General features: G+C 35.0%; 1 protein-coding gene and 1 pseudogene across 3 annotated transcripts; one reads left to right on the plus strand and one right to left on the minus strand.

The window, feature by feature from the left end:
* Positions 1 to 2,969: 2,969 nt before the first annotated feature.
* Positions 2,970 to 8,388, minus strand: LOC126586484 (proline-rich receptor-like protein kinase PERK15; annotated as a pseudogene).
* A 4,930-nt stretch (positions 8,389 to 13,318) lies between these two features.
* Positions 13,319 to 22,549, plus strand: LOC126587414 (light-mediated development protein DET1). Of its 3 annotated transcripts, none has more exons than XM_050252488.1 (12): positions 13,319 to 13,496; positions 13,733 to 13,857; positions 14,294 to 14,718; positions 14,827 to 15,055; positions 16,186 to 16,287; positions 18,100 to 18,168; positions 18,340 to 18,396; positions 20,299 to 20,379; positions 20,469 to 20,642; positions 20,756 to 20,851; positions 21,202 to 21,301; positions 21,968 to 22,549. In XM_050252488.1, exons 2-12 carry the CDS (start codon positions 13,744 to 13,746, stop codon positions 22,105 to 22,107), a joined length of 1,587 nt encoding a protein of 528 aa, XP_050108445.1. In that variant the 5' UTR covers positions 13,319 to 13,496; positions 13,733 to 13,743; the 3' UTR covers positions 22,108 to 22,549. The 3 variants fall into 3 exon arrangements, with proteins under 3 accessions (XP_050108445.1, XP_050108437.1, XP_050108432.1); XM_050252480.1 differs by having other exon boundaries at positions 13,320 to 13,496; positions 16,171 to 16,287; positions 18,346 to 18,396; XM_050252475.1 differs by having other exon boundaries at positions 13,321 to 13,496; positions 16,171 to 16,287.
* The last annotated feature ends 501 nt before the right edge of the window (positions 22,550 to 23,050 follow it).

The following is a 23,050-nucleotide window of genomic DNA, read 5'->3' on the forward strand; positions in this document are numbered from 1 at the left end:
AATACAAAAAAAAAATTAAAAATACAGTAAAATTTTAAAAAAGTTTTTTTTTTCTATACCTAACCCTCATCTTCCACCTTACACCACATTTCAATATTTTCTACACTTTCTATACTATCTACATTTCAATATTTTCTACACTTTAAGAGAAAAAAAATGTCTTCGTGGAAGCTCATTGAAAATCCTATCCGAAATTAAAACTATTTTATTTTTTTATTCTTTTAGAAAAAATTTAAAAATAGTTTAAATGGGCTGAGTGCCAGCGCATTTTGTAGGGGTGGAGATCGTTTATGTCATTGTATTTTTTCACTGGTGCCAGCTCATTTTTTTTAGGGGTGGAGATGCATTAGCCAGCCTATTACTGTTCATTGGAGTCTATTACTGTTCACTAGAGTGGATAAATGCGCTGAGTGCTGTCACAAAGTCCTTAGGGATGGACTTAATCTTAATTGGGAAAGAGACTTTTGAGTATATGGTACTTTCTAGAACCTATAAACTGTTATAAATCGGAATGAGATATTCTGGGTGCGTTAACCATTAAATTTTTGTTTAAAAGTACAAAAGCTAATATTTAATGATGCCCGAAGCATCACAGAAATCCTTCTACACTGCTTTGAAGTATGAGATACTCTGGAGCACCATAAAATTTTTCTTTTTTCTTGATGAGAAGTGATTCTGCACTCCTTTCTCCTTTTGCAAACTATTGTTTCATTCATATATTTTGAGATTGAATAAATAAAAAAAACAAAAAAAAACCAAAGAATAGAAATAAACAAAGACTTACAACTGAAAAAAGAAAAATAGTTGAAAAAAAATTGAAAAGAGAAAAATAATTTGCAATCATTTGGTTTTTATTTTTCGTGTTACTGACGAAGGGGAACTATATAGGTAAAAGGACTAAGGAGGTTCGAAAAATAGTCATGAAAGATGATGGGAGAGAGGTAGAAAAAATGTACGAGGAAAATCTAACAAAATAAAACCAAAAACCAAAATCTAATTTAGGTTGGTTTCATTTTTAAAGTTTTGTTTTTATCCGTTCTTCCTTATTTTTTCCCCTTATCTCCATGACCCTTCTTCGTCGCTCTTTTCTTTCATATGATGTCATCTTATCTCCAGCACAAAAAAAGTAAAAAGTGAAAACTAAAAACAAAATAGTTATAAAACGCACCCTTAAAATTTTGTCATTACAACATCCATGTGAATGAAACCCTTAAAGTTTAACGATGAAAAAAAAAAGATGTGTGAAAAGAAAATTATATATGGTTTGAATTAAAAAGATAACAAATATCCAGGAAAAATAAATAATGCATATCAAACGGATGAATAAACATACGAAATTAGAACGTTCCGGCCTTTTGCAATGGACAGGTACCTGATGAGTCAATTTCATATTTTATATTTTACTCTATTCTTAGTATGTTTTGGTAATTATTTTGATACTTTGATTTATATTTTCAATATAGGACATCCGACTTTCTCAGGAGCAAAACATGATCAAACGGATGAATTTTGGAGTGATTAAAATTGGAGGACGTTCGTGTGTCTCTTGCGTGTTCGTGTCAAAATTTGGGATTTTTCTACCAAGCGATTATTTTTTGACGATAGAATAAAGTAGTAGTGTGTAGTGCTGGAAAATGACGTTTTTGGGCTTAAATTGCGTTTTTGGAGCCCAAGATGACTTCTGATGGGTTCATGGCCTTTTGGATAAGTGTTCAGAATATTTCAAACCTTAAATCCAGCTATCCTGGGCGGTTTTGGATTTGTTTAGGGGTCCAAAACGTGGCTATTCAGATTTTAGGTGAATTTTACCATTTAATTTAGGGTTATGTTTCCTATTTGATTCTAGTATTTAGTTTCCTAGTTGGATTGGAAGACCTTTTGATTAGGAAGATTTAATTTCTACTAGGTTAAATAAGCTTGGCCAGCTTTATTCTTCTTCATTCTTCTTCTCCGTGTGTTCTTGAAGAGAGGAAATTGGTCAAGCGTAGAGATTTTCAGACTTTTTCCATTCTAGGTGTTTTCGATTTTTTATTATTTCAATAAAGAACTTTGTGATTCCTATTATGAATATGCGTAACTAATTCTCTTTTTGCTAGGGTGAGGCCACGAGCCTTGGCAAGAATATGTAGTTTCTCTTCAATTTGCTTATGATTATATGCATGCAGGTTTTCGAATTATTAATCACTAATTTAAACTATCTAATTGTCTTGATGCTTGATCACCATTAGGATGTTTAGAAAAGTAATTTGATGCAATTTTGGTCAGATATTGGTCCCTGAAGGCTTCAGGGACCAATGGTCGTACTCAGTGCACAAGGCTCCCGCTTTACGCAGGGTCTGACATTCACCTCTCCCAGACCCTGCGTAAAGCGGGAGTCTTGTGCATTGGGTACGACCATTGGTCCCTGAAGGCTTCTTGTGATTAATATGTGCAAGTTCGCTTATGATGAATACCACATCCTAAGGGTTGCATTGTTGTTCAAAAAGTTTCACAAAACTTAATAAGTCATGCATGTTTAAATTTGATCTGAATACCATAGACAGATTACATGTTTGATATACGCTCTATATTGGGGGTCTAAGTAGGCATATATTAGAAAAATCTAACCTTCGAAATATGTATGTATATGTCATAAGTAATTTGGAAGAACTATATAGGATTGTTCAAGTGACAGCGAAACCCTAGTGCTTTCTTACGTACTTTGATTTCTACAAAATTGTTTCTTTTTTCTTCAACTTTAATATTGCAGATTGTTTTATTTTTATTAATTAAATTCGTTTTATTAAATTATGTCATAAAAATCAATCATCTCAAATTTCTATTTTACAATAATTAATTAGAATTTAGTTTGCTTCGAATTATTTAATAATCTTTGTGCAGAACGACCTTGTGAGAATCATTTATACTACAATATCCTTATCATTCTTGCAAGTATTATAGATGTTTTAACCCTTTTGTGTGTGTGTTAAAATCCTTATCAGTATACCAGTGTAAGTACAACCCAAAAAGCTCGATTAAGTTCTGCACTCTTTTTCTCCCCATGACTTGCGCGTAGAGATCTTCCCATTGTATAAATAAAAAAAGAATTACGAGACAAGAGTGCGTGCTTAAGGAAAAAAGACGTGTGTAGAAATTATTTTCCGTAAAGAAGATCTCACCATTATTATTATTATTATTATTCTGATGTCGTTTCTCTCTTGTCTTTGGTACTTGCAGAAGTACTACCCAAGGGGGAATTCTCAGAGACAGTAGAAACGGTAGACCTTTCTGTTTCTGACGGAATAGTAGAGTTGGGATGCATGTAGTCTTTGGTGGGAGTAATTTCTATGCTAATACGGTACCATGCGATTCAGAAGATCCAGGAATGCTTCCTGCTGACTCAGATTGTGCTGGTGAGAAGTCTCCAATGCAACAAACTGGATTGGCGGCATTCAAGGAATTCAAAGCATTCACCACCTGCCATTGCACCACAAACACAAAACCATACCCATCAGATTTCTTTTGCCCCAGGTAGGTAGGTAGGTTCCTTTCAAAATTAGGTTTATATAATGTGTAGAATTAATATGATTGATGAGCAAATTAGAGTACTGCAAGTCTTGTTTGGAGTCTAGGACTGAATAGGAACGGATAGCCACTGAATTTCAAAGCATATTGAAGGTAGAAGTGAATGATTTTTCATTTGAAGGGGATTAGACACGAAGGAAAGTCGTCCCTTCTAAGGGATGGATTGTAATGTATAAGTTTTGTTCATGAGTAATTGATCTTATCCCTTTTAGTTGGACATAATTTTCACTTCTTCCTTTAACGTACCTTAATTAAGTGATATACACTTCCAATCATAGATACCAAACGAGACCAATGTCAATTGTTGGGTTAGTATTTTTTTTTTTTCCTCTTCTTTCAATAATGTTACTTAGCCATACAAAACTAACCATATTCTTGGCCGTCCTGCATTATATGTGGGATGCATATGTATTAGATTCTTAGACATGTGATCATCAATGTAATTTAGTTTTGCGTGTCTAGTAATTGCTCCTTTTTTTTCATATTTGGTGTCACTTTTTTTTATGTGTCATGTAGCAGTTGGTATATATCGAATATTTGATATTTATCTTCATGCTTGTTGCACTATTTATTTATATGCATTCAACTTTTGTCCTAGGTTGATGCTTTATGTTGCAGCTGTTGTGTTGAAGGACTAGATATACAGACGAAATTATCAGAGTCTACTATCAGGTGGACTTACAGCATCCATAGTTAATCTGTTGTGTGGATCCCTGCTGAGACATTTTTCAGCTACCCGAACCATCCAATAGAGCTGGTGAACATCATGGCAATCCACATTCCTCGGATCGATTAAATCTGGGTAGTTCCTTTCTTTTAAAAGTGGTCTTGCCTGGCAAGAAAGTTATAGAATTGTTAGTTCAAAATAATAAATGGAATGTGAAGTGACATACTAGAAGGCTGCTCCTTTTCTTAGTAATCTGTTTGTTATTAGTAATTAAAGTTTCCTTGTGTAACAAGTAATGACCAGTGGTGGATATATTTTTAGAATTATTTATGGCATGGAAGCTCTTACCCATCCCACAAGACTTTTTCCTCCAAGCCTCTTGTCAGTAGACCTCAGCCCTGTGATGAGCTGTAATAGAATGACCCCGAAAGCATAAACATCTGTCTTAGTTGACACTTTCCCATTTTCGGCATATTCTGGTGCCAAATATCCCAGAGTTCCGACAACTCTCGTTGTATCTGATGATCGATCTGAGTTTTCATGTTGAGTTCTTGCAAGACCAAAATCTCCTAGCTGTTGCATAGAACATGTTAGACGAAGCATGAACGTAGGTATTTTGGTTAATATTAGAAAATAGGATGTGCACCTGCCTCAGATAGTTTTGTTAAAATGCCATAGGTTAGGTTATTCGGTTTAGAAACTGTGTTAGGAAGAATACATGACGTTTCATATAACAAATTCGAGTCACGTATTAACGGTAATGTTATAGGTTCATAAAGCTGATATTAAGGGCAGACATATCGGGTTTAGTTACCAGTGCTTCATGATCGTGTGTCACGAGGATGTTGTTCGGTCTCACATCTCTGTGGATGATGTTGTTTTGATGCAGGTATAGTAAGCCTTTTGCAGCTCCAGTAGCAATTTTTATCTTCTTATCCCAACCGAGAGGTCTTCTGTTGTGTTCTGCATGAAATTAGAAAAAAGTTATGCAGCATTTAGGGTTAGACTTCTCTATCCTGAAATATGAAGGAAAACACTTGATTTTTTTCCAAAATTACGGGTTCTTCTAAGTTGTTTGCAACTTACTCGATAGATGATGATCCAACGAACCATTGCAAACATATTCGTAAACAAGCAGCCTCTTGCTTCCCTCTGAGCATGATCCTAACAGCATTACCAAATTCTCATGTCTTGCCTTACTGAGTACATGAACTTCAGACTCAAATTCTTTCTCGCCTTGGCAGCTTGCTTTCTTATGCTGCTTAACAGCAATCTTAAGCCCATTAAGTTCTCCTCTGTAGACGGAACCAAATCCACCTTCAGACAGGAAATTATTGTCGGAAAACCCATCCGTAGCAGCTAGGAGGTCTGCATAGGTAAAGTCTCTCTTCCATCCAATAGTGGGCCGTTTATTCTTGCAACCCGTGCATACTGAATTTTTAAATTCTTCATCTATTCGACATTCTCCTATCCAATCGTCCTTGTAGCTATGCAGTTTCTGTTCATCGGGACTCCCAGCATTATGTGTTTCCTTTTGATCCCTTGCTTGAATCTCTGCAAGTGGAAATGGGGACCGCTCTCCTGCTTTTCCTCTTTCAGCATTTGTTGAGCTTTCTTCCTCATCATAATTACGGGCAAAACCAGGATTAAATAGGTCAGTATTCCCCAGAGTTGAAGTTGACACTCTACTTGCAAGATGCAGATCACTTGTTGATGTAGATTTCCTATAGTTAGACCACGGGTCTCCACAACCATCTTGTTCCTTTCCAAAACTGCTAGTGCGAGGACTCGGAGATTCTGAAACAATGTGCACTCTTAGTCAAGTTGTATTTGGTACCGACCATAAGAATGTGCAGTTATGTGTGATAATATAGTGAAAAATCTCTTTTGATAGTAAATTTAATCCATGAACTTGGAACTTCGAGTCCTAGATTGTACGAGTAGTGATTAAATTTCTTACTTTTAGGAGAAAGTCCTTCCTCTGGGTTTCCTGGTATCATTTCATCATATCTTATATGGGAGCTTTTACTGGGTCTTTTGGCGACTGGTTTGCTGATGTTCCCAATTGCTTTTGGCCCTCTCAATTGTTCAACAGAATTACGTTTCATCCTCGATATACCACATGGCAACTTCTCCATGAAGAATTGCTTCTCTTTCTTCATCTGCCTGCATCATCAAATCAGAACAAGCTATTCAAAGGTTGGTGTCTCTATGTTCTCTTACATTGTATTGTTTCCATATTGCAGTTTTTTTAGTAACAAACATAATTTTACTTAACAAGCTTTGAAAGTTTGCTAGTTTCAAGGGATTACGAAGCTTCATCGGTAGTAGCATGATTTTTCATCATCTAGTTTAAAAATAAAAGATTTGTACTTTAATCCCTCGATACTTTGGAGGGTTGAATTATCATTTTATACATATACAATCTCTTGATTTACAAGTATACTAGAGATCACAGAAGATCTTGATGTATCAAGCAGCGATCAATTATCGCCTATCAGAAAATACGCATGTTAACAAATAATATGGTGGCATCAGAGTTCACATTTCAGACAGTATCTTAACTATGTTCTCTTCAATTTGAACCATAACTACCATCAAAGATTTAATCATTCATCAAATGATTGACTAATTGATAACACAAATTCATCAATTCGATACATGTTTTTGATATTTCGGATACATTTTAGCTCATTAACAGTTTATTATCTGTTTTTATTTGTTTTGCTGAATGAAGGGTGAAACAAGGCGGGATGAGTACTGCTGCGAATGAATGAAGGAGAACAATTTTAGATTCTTCAAATCTATTAATGACTGACCTATCAAGAATCACCCATGTTGCTCCTAATCTTATCGCAGCCTCTACAGCAACCATCTTCGAAGAGGGACCCGCAACCACCTTCATGTTGAATTCAACCTGAGAAATGTCATCCACAAAATGATCCCTATGATTAACAAAAGAGGCTGAAAAAAAGTTCCGAGCGGAAAATGCAATGGTATGATAGATAGTATAGCAGAACTTGATGCATTAAATGGATCAAACATATCTTTAACAAACAGCAGGTAATCTCCATGTTGTAAGAAATAGTGACCGGAAATCTTCTCTCACATTCAATCTTTTACACATGTTAGATATCATGGTGATCTCCTCTTTGCTACGATACTCCTCCGTTTTCCTCTCAAGCTCTTCTTCTATGACTTTCTGGTTGGTTCCGATAAATGAACTCGAGTCCATCTTGGTTCTGTATCCCACTGAGAAAGAGGATAGAGAAGGTGGAGAAATGGGATATTGGGGGAAATAAAAAGTTAGCAAAATCTGTTCTTGTGATAGAATTATAGAATAGAACTAAATTTTTTTTCATCATATTAATTGGTGATTATGTTTATCATACTTTCGGACTTTATTTTCTTCGTTTTATTAGGAAAACAAAAGCATGAATTCTTACACAGTCTCCCAGCTAACCTACTAGGGTTATTAACCTGGTGAAGAACCGAAAGAAGAGTAAGCTCATCCCCAGGCTTAAGGGATAAGCTCTGCAGGACCCATTGGATTGCGCACGAACTAACAAAGTCTTTGGATGCATCCTGGATCACCACTACTTTCTGAACTTCCGCTGCCATAATTTTTTTTTCTAGAACTCGAAGTAGTTCTCCTAATGAATTTTCAAAACAACGATACAGTACAGAAGAGAAGATTGACAAAATGAAAGTACAAAACCGTATGTCTGTTGAACTGGTTCCCAAATTATTGCTTAGTTTTATGTTGCATGTAGACTTCTCCTATTGTTCTATGTACATTGGGATATATATGTACATAATAATTACACACACACACATATATGTATATACTTATAGCAGGGAAGAAACTAACACAATAATATAGCAATTGATAGGAAAATGAGAGAAGTATTTTACTGAGAGAATATGATGAAAGAGGATTCTTTTATCGATCAGTGACATTCTGCTGATTCCGTAGAATTAGAACGTCAGAAAAGAATCCGAGTAAGGAAATATAGTAGTGGCGAATCCAAGATCAGGGGCCTCAGAGAGTTAGTTCGACCGCATATTCGGATATCCGAGAATGGTTCCTGCAGGGGGGTGTTTGTTCTTCGAGTTGTGGAGAATAGCTAGGGAGAGTATGTAATTAGCATTTGTTTAGTATGTTGTTAATACCAATGCTAAGCTTGATTATGATACATGAACTGTAATTTAATTGCTGTCCCTCAAACCAGAACAGTTGGGGATCATTGATAATACCTAGGCACTCTGAGTTTTGTTCTTGTAGGTAATCCATTTATTTATGAATTTCTGCGTGTAAAAATAATCAAAAGGTTTGATTTGGATTTTCTTCTGTTTGATCTTAACAGTAGATAGAATGTAGGTGGGTTTTATCACCACTAACCTAAGACAGCATCATGTAATCGACATTTGTTAGCAGGAAGACTTTTTTCCGCAGCCCATTATCACTTTTGTCATGATTTTGTTACTATTTAAAATATCAAATCAGCAGTGTTCACTTCATAATATTGTCTAATGGTGTTTCTAATTAGTTGTAAGTAAGAGATCTTAGATCTGAATCTATTAATGGTGAATTCGATATGAATTTATCCTCCACCCCTTACTATAAATATATTATTGTATAATCAAAGCATGAAAACATTTGACTGTGTTTGATTTGAAACACCTCTTGTAAGTTGGAAAAGTTTGAAACATAATATCATCGTGTCAATAAAAAAATATCTATTAGGAAAATACGTCCACTCCTAATTTGTTATTCTATCTGTCTTTTTTTTATTAATTTTTTTATAAGTATTCTCAGTAAATAAGATATTCACGTTTGATATATAGGACTGGTTTGACTTAAAATAATTATAGGGATCAGCTTGGGTTGAGTTGGTTCTGTTCAAGATCATTATTTTAAATAGTTTAAAATAAGCCCACATTCTAATAATCCCAGATTATTCAATTGTTAATTGACAACAAATTTAGTGGCTGGAATATGGGAACATATTGGAACTAATTTTAGTAGGCCAAATTACAGAATCGACATTGAGTCATATGTGCTTGTTTCTAATTCAGATGTCACATGTCAAAAATTCTATGACATATTTTATCTTTCAGGTATTTTAATTATTAAATTCCAATTTTTGTGTTCTTGTCCAAATATTTAACAATTAAAAAATTCAAAGTATCTAATTTTCCGGAACACCATAAAAAATCATGTCACATTTACATATTATTCATTGAGAGGCAAGCGTTGGCGTAGTTTGGCTCAATACAAGTTTGGATACCTAAGTTCCCCATTGGACCAGTCAACACAACACTCAGGTCACACAAGCTTTGGCATGCATGTTTTTTTGGTAAGTTAAACTTGTCGTAATGAAAAATAAACAGAATATAATTTATAGGTTACAGATTTCCACATACGTTTGGAACAATGCCTGAATTTCGATAAAAGTTCAGTTTCCTTGGTACTATAAACAAAGCTAGAATATGGTTGTGCCGACTGCCGATCATCCGTGCCTGCTACTGGCAAGATATGAACTGAAAGTGAAAGTAACTCGTCCTTTTGCTAAAAACTAATTGTTATTATTTTTATTTTTTTAGGAATCTGCGTGTTACCTGAATAAAGAAAATCTTTGTTTTTTGTCATTCTTCACAGATAAGTGATAGAATTCTTATCATCTGTAAAACCAAGGTTAAATCACGTAAAAATACTTGTAAGAGAACAATGTTATTATATTATAAAGAGCTCAATTAAAATCAATTTGCGCAGAGAGAGTGATATGAATATTTTGATGTGTCAGATCCAGGATCGACATTGAGATTCTTAAATGAGCTCTTAAACTAAAATTTGAAGAGGAGTTAAAAAAAAATTCTACTATAATCACGTGTCTTATCTTTACAATAGACCAAGCAAGTCACAACAAAGTTACGCTACCGCTACTGGATCCACAAATAGACATTAGATTTCACGCAACTGGACTTTTGATGGCGCTTGTTATTAACGATTCTTGTTTTAACATTGCCTAAAAAAATTCATTCTAATGGCACATGGTGAGGACTTTCTTGCTAGAGAGTATGATTAGAGTAGAAAATAACTATAGCCTTCTTAATTAAAACTTAACTTAAAAATGATAGTTCATCTTAAAGTAATGAGAGATTTTTCAGGATGCTAAGAACATGAGCATGTACACTAAGGTGTTATAATACAAGTGGTTGGATACTCGAAAAAATAAATTCAACCACTTGTATTATAACACTTAATATACTGAGCCGTGTTCTTGGCGCACTGAAATTTTTTACAAAGTTAGATAATTATCTATGTGTAGGTGTCACATTCTAATAATTAACGTTTGTTAATTCTCATTAGTCCATTCATGGGAAGGTGATCAAGTAAGTTTAGCGTTAAACCTGTCCTGGTTCAATTGGGAAATGTATAGTGATGGGATTTTGTATCAAATTATTGTTGCTAATGGAGTCAAAGTTACACAATTTTCAGCCAAATCAGACACTACATCGCATTTATATTTTCCATTTCTGCATATTTAGACCCTGAGTTGTTGTCTATGTTTTGTTATAGTCAAATGAATCAATCTATTCTTTCATTTTATTATGGATTTATTTTTTTTCTTCTCATTTTCAAGTTGAAAATATTTTGCGTCAAGTTGGAAAGTGCAATGAGTCGTTCCATTTGCACTTCATTTGCTTCTTCTTATTGTAGATTTTAATACTTTTAGTTGATTTTGTTTATCGATAGTCTTCAGTGTTATGCAAATTTATAAGATAATGTTATACGAATATATGAAACATGCCACATATGAACACAAAGAATTTAGTGAGGTTTGGATTTGACTACTCCCTGTGTGATCTCTCTTGAGAAATCACCTGCACTATCGAGAATAATCAAAACCTTACTCTATATCTCTTTTTCACTCTTGGTTCTCTACCCTTGTATTCTCTCTACTATTCATGTGAATAAAACTATGGAACTCGTTCTAGTATTAAATTAAAAACATTTGACCCACCTAACATACAAAATACACATAGTAAGTATGGTAGTGTTTGGGCCCAAAATAACACTTTGGGCCAAACCTGGAGTTGCTCTCAGTCTAATAAGGAGTATCGAGAATATTCTCTGCCATGGGCCGAGCCCAATAGAGTTCGGCCGAATCCTATCAGAATGTGATTTCCGCCTAGATAAAGGTGGAGTGGTCGAATCCTAATTCAATAGGGATTCTTCACTGGCTAAAAGCTTCTGAATCAGAAATGATGCCGAAAGTCAACGGTTGAATCTGAATGATTAAAGAGCTTGGTTCAAAATCTTATAGAAATTAAGATTGGTCGAGGCCAAATCAGATTGGGATGGAGAATTCTAGTCCGAGTAAAATTCTAGTTTGATTATTGTGGAAATCGCTACTATAAATAGAGAGGAAGTACATCATTCAAACCCCTCCAATTCAACACACAACTGCCCTGCATAAACCTCTCAAACACCTTGAGATTTTTATTTTCTTTTTTCCCGCCAACACATCTTCAATTTGGATAAAGAGCAATGTGGAGGCAACTGACATCTTCAATTTAGATAAATAGCATTGGAGCCGTGGAATCAGCCGACCGAAGAACACCTTCAGTTTGGATAAACAACACTACTTTGAGATCGACTGGTTATTTATCCAAATTTCGGTCAGCAAGGATTTCCGAGTCCTTGTTGGTAGAGGTCATCTCATCAAACTTCTCAACGAAATAAGGTGTTACCAGGTTACTACATTCGGCACATTGACAATTGAATTTGATATTGAACTTCGCAGAACTAGCAGCCTTGTCTTCAAGCTCTAGAACCCAAAAGTCGAGACATGTTCCTTCCTCGGCCACAATCGCGAGATCAAGAAGTCATCAACGCATCCAACACCACATCAATATTCATTTACTCCCCGGCTGAGCTAGGCTGACGAGTTGGCCAGCCCCGTATTCAACCGAAGGATGTAGTTAGTTTATTAATTACTCAGCTTGCGCGCCACGTAGACTAAGTAGTTTTTAAGGTCAATAGGTAGTTATGTGTATATTGGGTATGTTCACTATGGTGGTTATGTGTATTTTGGGTATGTTAGGTGAGCTATTGAACCTTTGCTCATGCCATAGAAACTGTTGAGGATTTTCTGATGCTAAATACTGAATAGAACTATGAAACTCGTTCTAGTATTAAATAAAAAACAATTAAATGGTTTTGAGTATTTTTTAGTTTTCGATTACTGAAGCGCTGTATAGTTTTCGATTAGTTGCTACCGAATATTGAAGCTCATGATCTCAAACTCAATAGTCAATTCACACTGGAGAAAACAATGATCTCAAACTCAATGGTCAATTCACATTGGAGAAAACGAGTCCTTTGATTCTCCTAAAAGTTTGGGGAAGCTTGCAAGGTGTGACCTAGTGCCCCTTGACCAAAAAGAGTGGTTGAGTAACATGCCACGGTCTTACTTGTTGAAAAATCTAACCTTCAATAAAGTGGGTGACACAAGGACCAAACATTTAATTTCATTTCAACTATATCGGCTAAGAGAGAAGCTTGACTCATTAAATTGAGGAGGTTGTGATGCATTCATGAAACTTCGTATTTTATAATTAAAATTGTTCGAATTATAAATTACTTTGTAAAGATTATTTTTGTAAAAAAAAAAAAGATTATTTGGTTAATTAATTGTAACAAAAAGATAGAGGGTTAGTAATTTTTTTACCGGATCCGTTCATCTATTTTTATATCGCTTAATGACTAAACAATATTATATTTTATTGATTTGTTGTAGAAATGATTTTTACAAAGTGTTTTGTAATATGAATGGTTCCAATCATAAATATAACATTATGTGAAAAATCAGCTATGTAATGAACTGAAGAGGAACTCCTTCTCATCTATAAAGTATTATCAGAATCATTATTAATGATAATTGAATTTAAAACTTTCTATTTATAAATGATGAGAAACCGTAGTACTAGTGACATTATGGGTTTGTTTGAAAAATGCTTTTAAATTATTGAAAATGCTTTTAGAAAAATTATTTTTAAGTGTGGTCCTATTATCTTTAGTTACCAATCGAATAACGATAGACATTTGAATCAACTTTCTGAAACTGTCTCTCAGCCCGACACCACTCTCAGCTTCGCACCTTCGACTCTCTCTCTCTGCTCTCTCATCGAACCCAAAAGCAACGGAGACACGCTATTGCTGGAAAATAAACACTGTCGCCGCCGTCAGCCACCGCCTGTGAGGCTTTTCTTTTTGTATAATTTTCATGAATTTCCTTGTTTTCAAAGAGAGAAATTTGAAATCTTTTGCATACTGTTCTGATTCAATTTGGTGATAGATGTCGAATTGAAATTCTTTTGAAGAATCCAGAAAGGAAAAGATTACCTTTTTGTGTATCTGTATTGGGTTCTCATGAAATTTTCAATTAGTAGAAGCATTTGATTTTTCTAATAAGTATTTGTAATTGATTGTAGGTGGAATATCAATGGAGCTTCAGCATCATCAGTCACCAATGGACGTGTTCAGACCAAAAAAAAGAAGCAATGTTGTTTGCAGGATTTTCGACCGCCAAATTTCGTCTGGTGCTTCTGGAACCAGTGTACCTTCTCCTTCTGATTACTTTTTACTTTATATTGTATTATTTAGCGGAATGTACAACAAGATATGGACTCAACAACTTCTTTTTAATTTTTAACTCGTGCTTATATTTGTTTATCTTCTGCGGTTTTGTTGCTTGTTTTGAGATAGGATGGTTCTTAATTGTTCAAGATTACCAATTTGTGAAGCTCACATGCTGGGAAGTATCATAAGTTCAAAAGAAATTCCAACATTTTGCTTTCCTTGGAGTGGACTATCTCATAAAGATACTTTAAGAAGATCTTCAAGAGAACAAAAAAATCAGATCATATTATTAAGCCTTACCTGTTCTCCAGATATGTTTGATATCTAACTAACCTGATAGTTGTCTGTCCTATTTAAAATCTTCTGTGGATAAGTACAGAATCCTGAGTACTAATGCATGCTAATGGTCTCAGGTTCGCTATACTAGGCGATTTTACGAGAATGTGGTCCCTGATTATACCATATATGAAGTTGAGTGCCCAGATCAGATTTACCGTAAATTCACTGATGATGGACAATACCTAATATGTTTCAGCAGAAATCATCAAGATCTGATTGTTTATAGACCAACATGGCTTTCATATTCATGCAAAGAAGATTGCAATACTAATGATCTTCCCCCAAAAGCAAAAAAGTTTGAGAGCTTCTTTAGCCAGTTATACTGTGTATCACTTGCTTCTAGCAACGATCTTATATGCAAAGACTTTTTTCTTTACACGGGGAGTAACCAATTTGGAATATTTGCTACTTCTACTGCACAAATTCATGATGCACTCCCTGTTGGAGGAGCTGTTCAGGGAGTCCCATCGATAGAAAAGATAACATTTCACCTCTTGAGGTGTGTGTTTCCCTTTTTCTTGTATGGGATATTATTTTTATCAAAAATTAATTGGTTATGTTTGGAAGCTTAGTCTATATGTTACTTATTTGATTGATTTTTCACTAGATTGGAGGATGGAGTTGTTCTGGATCAGAAGTCCTTTCAGAATGATTTTATTAATCTGGCCCATAATATGGGTGTCTTCTTGTATGACGATTTACTGGCGATTGTGTCTCTTCGCTATCAGACAATACACATTCTGCAAATCAGGGATTCTGGCAACCTTGTTGATGTACGATCAATTGGTACATTTTGTCGTGAAGATGATGTGCTTTTTCTCACTTCAAATACTCAGGTTAGTAAGCCTTTACTGAGACTTTGATGGATGAAATTTTCTAATATCTTGGCTAAGATTATCAATATATAGAAACTTGAAATTCATTTATGAAGAATTTGTAATACCTTTTGCTAATAATAAGAATGAACAAATATTTTATTCCCTGCTTACTATTTGGAGACAAAAGGGTATTAGACTGAAATAATATTTATTATTTAATGGGAGGACAATAATTTTTAGCTATCTGTCCAGTTATTATTCTTTTAATTTTTCATAATCCTTTTAAGAAATAGGGTATTTATCTGTTGTGTGCATATACAATTTGAGAATGCACAATGTTTCAATAAAAACAATTGGGTTTTTTGTCATTGTTTCTTATATTCCTAATTCCGATATGGAATTAGGTGGTAAATCATGAGAGTAACTGAAGATAATATGCATTCTCCATAGTCAGCGTCTCAGCGGCAACATGAATTTGTATTACAGCCTCAAAGTTTAGGGCCGTTTAGTAACCATTTTGTTTTAAGTTTTCATTTTTTGCTAGAAAAAAGGAAATTACATGGGATAAATGAGGGATGAAGAAAGGTGAAAGGGAGGGTGGCGGGAGTTAGGAGGGAGAATTGAAAATGTGTGAAACAAAAGCTTGAAAGTGAACAATTTGTTTTCAATTTTTTGTTTTTCATTTACGTAGCTTTTCATAATCATTTTCTAGATTCCTTCACCACCCTTCCTCCTGCCTTCTTCTTCACTCTTTTTTCACCAATATGCTTTCTTTCTACCTCTAACAAAAACATGAAAACCAAAAATGAATTTGTTATCAAATGGCCCTTAAGTTTTTTGTTCTGTTTCTGGCTATGGTGTGTCGTTGCTCATTTGTTTAGGTTCTTTACAGCTTGGAGATTGATTTTGATCGAAACTTGATGTTGTAAATTTCTGCCATTTTAACCCTTAACCTGACCATCAAAAGTAAGAATTTTCAACCACATTCACCTTGCCTTTTCATGAGATTAGTAATTAATGCAAATTTTTCCTACTTTATTTTATCATCACATTGACAAAGTTTGGTGATCAGGAACTCTTTCTCATGTTTGATATGTCGAGTACTCTATTGACAAATCACCTATTGATGGCAGACTGATTTACATCAGGGCCAGCCTTCTTCAGATTATTGTTTTCTTAGCGGAATCAAACAACGGTTGCTATCTTTCATATTTAGAGGAATATGGAATGAAGAATCAGATCAGTCATCGGTTGGTTCTCTCTGTCATTTTTTGGCTCATTGTTATATTATTGCTTTATCTCACCATAAGCATGGTTCAGGCAGGTGATTGCATCCACTTACGTTTCACAATCTTGACTCTTTACTACTAATTTTTATACTCTACTAGTTAATTTTTTTCAATGCTTTTCTTGTATTAATTGTGTGTTGGTCTCATCACATTTACGTCATCCCATTTCATTCCATGGAGAGTTTTCGGCGACTTTGAGCTGTTAGAAGCTCCATCTTCATATTGTTTTATCATTCTTGTTCTGATGTAGCACTTGGGTGGCCTCCTACTTAAGCTAGTTATATGTCTTTTCTCAGTTCACTTAGTGCTTCTCTAGACTATCTTGTTTACATTGGTCCAGAAGCCAGAGCAAGGATGCGCAGAAACTGATGGCAATTGCTATTCCTATTGTTCGGTTCCAACTTAGAGGCCTTAAAACCTAAGTGAGCCTGACTAATTTATAGAAACTTTTCATAAGCTCTTTTTTTGGGACAGAAAAGTCAAACTTAGAAGGATGTTTAATCTAAATGGGCCTGTATGCAAGTATTTACGCTATTAGCCTATTATGAATTAATGTAGAGACCTACTGCCAGATTGTGCACCAGTGACCTGAATGATAAGTGTTCAAGTGTGAACCACTATCTTAACTAGTAAACCCAGTATGTCTCTGACCCAGAGAGTACATGGAACTGGTGCAAGTCACATTACCAGGAACAACAGAAGCATATCACATTTCTAAATTTGTACCATGAACCTAATTGTTCCGCTATCCTATAAACTTTAGGGTAACAATAATATGCATATGCAAGTGGGACTAGATTAAGATCTCGTTTACACAATGCACTGAAATATTCAAGATAGAAGCAAAAGTATTTAATATGACGTTTTCCAACCTATACCACAACAACAACAAAGCCTTTTCCCACTAAGTGGGGTACGTTTTCCAACCTATACCAAATAGCCATAAATTGAGGTCCAATATTTGTATGACTGGAATACAAGGCTTAGAATGCCTGATGTGAGACATTTTAACACACACCCTCACATGTGGTTGGATGAGCCAAATACGTGGATTAATTATGATGGGTGATGTGGAATATGTGTTGTGACTTGGACCTAACATGTGAATAATTGTTTCCATGGTATCATGTTAAATTTGGAGAATCCAGCCAAAACCAATTGGCTTTGAGTGGAGAAGCCAATAACTTTGTAAATTGAGATGCATGACTAGAATTATCAATATGAGATTAACATGCACCGTCACCTTTTGTTGAATTGAGCTAAAGAAATTTACAAGTTATTATTGGGTATGTGGAGCATGTGCGGGCAATTTGGGCCTCACACTTGGATGAAATGCATAAAGTTTGAACATCCTACTGAACCTGCAACAGGTGGAGATGCGACGCTTAGGATGCTTGATGTGGGACTTTCTATTTGAAACAGTAGCCTCAAGTTACTTATCTTAAATGTTTTTTTTTTCCTTCTAGGCTCGGTTACGTTATGAAATGATATTAATAATACTTTGGGAATAAACATATCATTTCAGAATGTAGCCGAGCCTATGAAAGGGTGATACAAGTCTAACGGAAGTTGTGCTGTGTTTTTATTGTATTCTAGTAAAGGCCGGAGGTGTTAGACCCTATTGCTGGGAATCTGGGCAACGCAGGCTTTACTTTAAAATGCACAACAGACCTCTACTTGTTTGATTTTTGTGGAGGAAATAGTTTTATGTTGATGTTTTGAAGGAAATATTTTAATTCAATTAGCTAACTGATATTTTCTTTTTTACTTTAGAGGGTCCAATTGCTGAAGAAGAAGTTCTATTTCCATTTTCAAGACTATGTTGACTTGATTATCTGGAAGGTATGACCAAGTTTGTTCTCTCTCTCTACAAATATATGCATATTGTGTTTTGCCATTTTTAGAATTCTGAAGTCACTTGCATAATCTTCACTGCTCTATATAACAGGAAAATCTGATATTCCGCATCAAATATGACTTGTAACAAGTTGTTTATACACAACTCTTGGGCAGGTACAGTTCTTGGACCGGCACCACCTGCTAATAAAGTTTGGTAGTGTAGATGGAGTGGTAAGATCTTTCTAGCATTCCATTAATATCATACTAGCTTCGAAGTACTTTCTAGCATTCCATTAATATCATACTAGCTTCGAAGTAGTATCTAAATGTTTGGGCATTCTTTGACCACGTTATTTCATCCTCCCTCTTCGATTGAGTCCCTGAAAGAAAGGATATCAATTACTCTGGAGTATTGTACCCGGATGCCTTATGGAATGAGTCACCCCAACATTGTAGTTATGCATCAGGTCTAAAAGAGTTGACAATATCAATTTGACCACCTTTTTACTGTGTATAAGATGATTCTGAGGCGGGTAATTACAGTATCCATCACTTACAGAGCTCATTCAGTAATTTTTGTTGGTCAACATCCCAAGATGTCTTTGACGTGAGCCTACTGCACAAAGTTCGTCAATATGCCTTTTATTAGTTCAATATTTTTTAGATAGGAAACAAAAATTCAATAAGAAGAGACAAAAGTATAAAACAATGGACAAGATGTCCACAAGAACAAAGAAACAAGAGAACTGTAAAGGAATAACAGCCTAAAAAACATCAGAGGACCAACAAATACACAAAAGACACTAGAAAACAGCTGCACAGTGCAGGAACGAATGGTTCACATTCTTTGCTCCATCTTTGCACATCACACACGATTGAGGAAGAATACAGAGGTCTTCTCCTATGAATTTAACATAAAAAAGAAACCGGCGAGAGGTCGCTTTTTCATTGGGCGATTACAAGTAGAAGGCTGTGACAAACATGAAAATGTGACATGAAATGACATAATTAGTTAACTTTCTCTGCTGTTTCCATGTTCATGTGTTCTTTATTCCATTATTCACATGCCCACACCTTTTAAAAATTGGATGGTTTCAAATTGCTATACTTTCTGAAATAACTGCTATGAAGGTAATATTAAGCAGTGTATTTGTACCAACTATTTTAAAATCATCTAAGCCTTGATAGGTGCAACTGATTGTTTGCTAGCTAAAATTCTGGGAACTTTCAAGAGAGAACCCCTCATTTTTAGTTATCATCTAGTCTTTGGTAACTTAATGTCTTTTAGCATATAAATAATATTGGTACACATCTAACTCCCTGTAAACGGAGAGGATTTGTTTGGAATCCATATCTGATCCATTTATTTAATCTGATTACCTGATTCAGATTTAACTTATCAGTCCATATCTGAGAATAATCGGGTTAGAGTCGGACTACCTTTATCTGATTTATATTAAGAGTTTGACAAATTAAGATCTCATTAATGACCTTGTTCTTTTATTGTGTTTATCTACTTTATATTTTAGTTTGAACTCTTATGCTTAGTAAATAGTTTATGTATGGCACTAGTGCACAACAAAACTCAATTATCTTCACACATACAATATTTACAAAAAAAAGGTTTGCAAAACTTAATATTACTTAGTGGAACTAAATTATTAACAGATCGAATCAACTTAAACCATATTTTATTTATTAAGTTAATGAGTTAGCAGATTCGGAGCATAATAGGATTATCAAAATTGAAAACGTCAATACATATCTTATTAATTACACTGGATTCAAGTCAGATTGAGATCAAAATCCAATCCATTGACAGATTTTCGAAAGTGGTAATGTAACGAACTTTATCATCGTAACAGATCAGGATATCTTTAGTTTGAATCCCTGCAAATAAGTTGAATTCCACATGTTGGGGTCTAGTTGTGGAGAGAGGCCCACAAGTGAGTGGGAGCTTTATAATAGTAAACAAATCCCAAAGCTGAAGCATTTGGGAATGGTGGTAAACTAACGAACTTTATCAGTTTCAAATTGTGGGTTTCTGACTTTTTGATTTCTTTTCCTTGATGTAACCTTTTCGTTGTCTGAGTACATGACAATATTGGTCATTATTGCATTTGTGTTAAGCAGGTATCTCGCAATGTAGATCATCATCGATCCTTTTTTGCAGTATATAACATGGAGACAACTGAAATTGTAGCTTTTTATCAGGTAATTTTGTGACAATTTTTTTTTCTCGCTCTTTTTTTTTTGGTACAATTTAATGTAGAACTTGCTTTATTTGACATTTTTACTTGTAGAATTCGGCAGATGAGCTTTATCTCTTGTTTGAGCAATTCGGCGACCACTTCCATGCAACCTCGAGAAATTCATTGTATTTAAATTTCACATCATCTCACTCAAATAACATGCATGCTCGAGAACAACTCAGAAGTAATAAAAATAAAGCAAGTAGCTCTTCAGCCTCTTCACAGGTGATCTTTCGGTTATTTTTGCATCATCAAGGCATGAGAACAAGGTTTATCATTATCCTGGTTAATTACCTATGTGCTCAAACCTCACGTATAATCTGCTGATGATCCTGCAGTTTGTGAAGAAGGTGCTAGCCTCTTTGCCTTTTAGTTGTCAGTCGGAGAGCCCTTCTCCCTACTTTGACCAATCACTTTTTAAGTTTGATGAAAAGGTTTGATTCAGAAACTACAAATTTTCCCCATTTCATGCACTGCTTTGTTTTTTAATTATATTGAGGATAGTCTTTGTCAGTGCCATCATGTGCATGTATATGCTCCAGATATCTTTAGCAAAGGAAAACCTACGAAGTCAACTTGTTCATGAAATAAACGAATTTGATTTCTGAAACCGTATGTACTGTCAATCCACCCCCTAAAGTCCACAAAGCCCATACCTAATCTCATGCACTTTTCTCTCTATAGTGCACTTTGTGGCATTAGATTAATTAAGTTATGGGCAAATAAGTTTTGTCAGTTCAATCTCCTCCATAAGGTTTCACAATTTCAAATGTATCTCTTGCAGTCGATTTCTCCAATGGATCGGCATAGACCCGCACCAGATCAACACATAAAGTTCTGCTTAAGAAGGAAACCAAAAGTTCTCAAATTTAAGATGAAACCAGGTATTTATTTACATGCATGCCTATATTGTGATTGAAATTTAACCTAAGGACCCCATGTTCAGGAGGAGGATTTACATGGAAAGGTACACCGCCATGGCGGTGTTCTGCTCCAATGAAATAAAGACGTAATTTTTTTTGTCCAAATGTCCTTATTTCGTTGGAAGGGGATGCCACGTGACAGTGTACCCATGCCATGTAAGTTGGTCTCTATGTTCAGGTACCAAAATGAAAAATAAGAAAAATAAAAAGTAATAAACCTAATGACCACGTCATGAGAGCATGAGGCCCAATTTTCAATGTGATCACATCATTAGGACCCTGCATTTTCAAGTTCCCATTTTAAGGATCATTCTTGCAAAAGAATAATCCAGATCGAAACCATTTGGGTATCCAGTTGCTAAGATAAATAGACGAACATGGTGCTTGCGATGCACTGGAATGATTATGACTACAGCCAAATGGCTAAACAATTTCAGCTTGGTGAATATTGCATAAAAACAGTATTTATCGAATATATCATGTTCATCTATTGATTGGATTGCAGTTAGATCAATTAGTTTCTGATTTGGTTCATAGTGTGCTTGCCTCTGTGTGTGCGTGCGCGTGTTTGTGCTTGCATAGTGACGTGAACCAAACAGATGAATAATGAGCTGGCCTTTTGAATAGGTCCAGAAGCTGGTAGCGCGGACAATCGGACTAAAAGGATCTCTTCGTTTCTTTTTCATCCATTTTTGCCTCTTGCCCTGTCCATCCAGCAGAGTATGTCCTTGCAGCCATCAGTTTTGAATATTCACTTCCGGAAATAAGTAGTGTATTTCTTTGCTGTCTACTGGCTCTTATTTTAAGCAGCCTTTCTGTGAAATATGTAATTCAATGGAAACAATTGTACATTACAAGTTCAATATCAGTCTTGGATTACTCATCTTCGGTGAGGCCTGTGTTCAATGGCCTCTCTCTTAGGAGAAGACTAGTCGAGACGAGCTTCATCATCGTGACGATAAGGGCAGCTGCAACTGGTCTTTTGGTCGCCCTAGTGATGTCGGTCTCTGTTCGAGGCATCGATGACGGTCACCATATAAATTGTACAAAACAAGTGTTGAAGGTTTAAGGGTATTTTGAGGATATTGGTTGGTTGTAGCATTTTAGTTATGGAAAGCATCCATTTTGTACCATCAAATTATAATGAGCGCAACACATTGATTTTCGTGTATAAGAATTACTGTTGGTAAATCTTTCATTTCTCTCAAATCAAGTCTCAACCATTGTTTTTCGATGATGTGAGGCCGTATATGCATTTACTTGATAGATTCACTACCTAATGGTTGGTCAGATATTTTTAGTTGCATGTCTGGTCGTTAGATGATAAATGTATCAAGTAAATGCATTTATCATAGCTAATCCCAAAGTATTGTTATTAGCATTTTAAAAAGTATACTTTACTTATTGATAGTGTCAATAGCAGCTTCTTAAAATTGAACAAATGTGGTACGTGGTGATTTTTTGGACAAATTTTAACAGTGGAGTATTGTAAATGATTTTTCTTTTTTTTTTTCATCATAAGCAGATTTTGTTGATTAAAAGCACTTAAAAGTGTGGAATCACTAACTAAGCTCTTACGAAAATTACAAAAGGAAATGCATTGAGAGACAAGTGGAGTTGGAAGATGTATAGTTTTCAAATAATGTATTTAAAGAGGACCTTGTAGAACAGTATGATTAGGGTACAATTATATACAAATTGTTTCCCTTG

Source organism: Malus sylvestris, chromosome 2, assembly GCF_916048215.2.
Source record: "Malus sylvestris chromosome 2, drMalSylv7.2, whole genome shotgun sequence".
In the NCBI taxonomy this organism is placed as follows: Eukaryota; Viridiplantae; Streptophyta; class Magnoliopsida; order Rosales; family Rosaceae; genus Malus; species Malus sylvestris.

Bases quoted from the DNA above. Each gene is read 5' to 3' on its own strand.
- LOC126587414 (XM_050252475.1), top strand. From the start codon at position 13,744: ATGGAGCTTCAGCATCATCAGTCACCAATGGACGTGTTCAGACCAAAA. The intron at 13,858-14,293 runs GTACCTTCTCCT...TAATGGTCTCAG, and splicing joins CTGGTGCTTCTGGAACCAGT to GTTCGCTATACTAGGCGATT. The intron at 20,643-20,755 runs GTGATCTTTCGG...ATGATCCTGCAG, and splicing joins GCTCTTCAGCCTCTTCACAG to TTTGTGAAGAAGGTGCTAGC.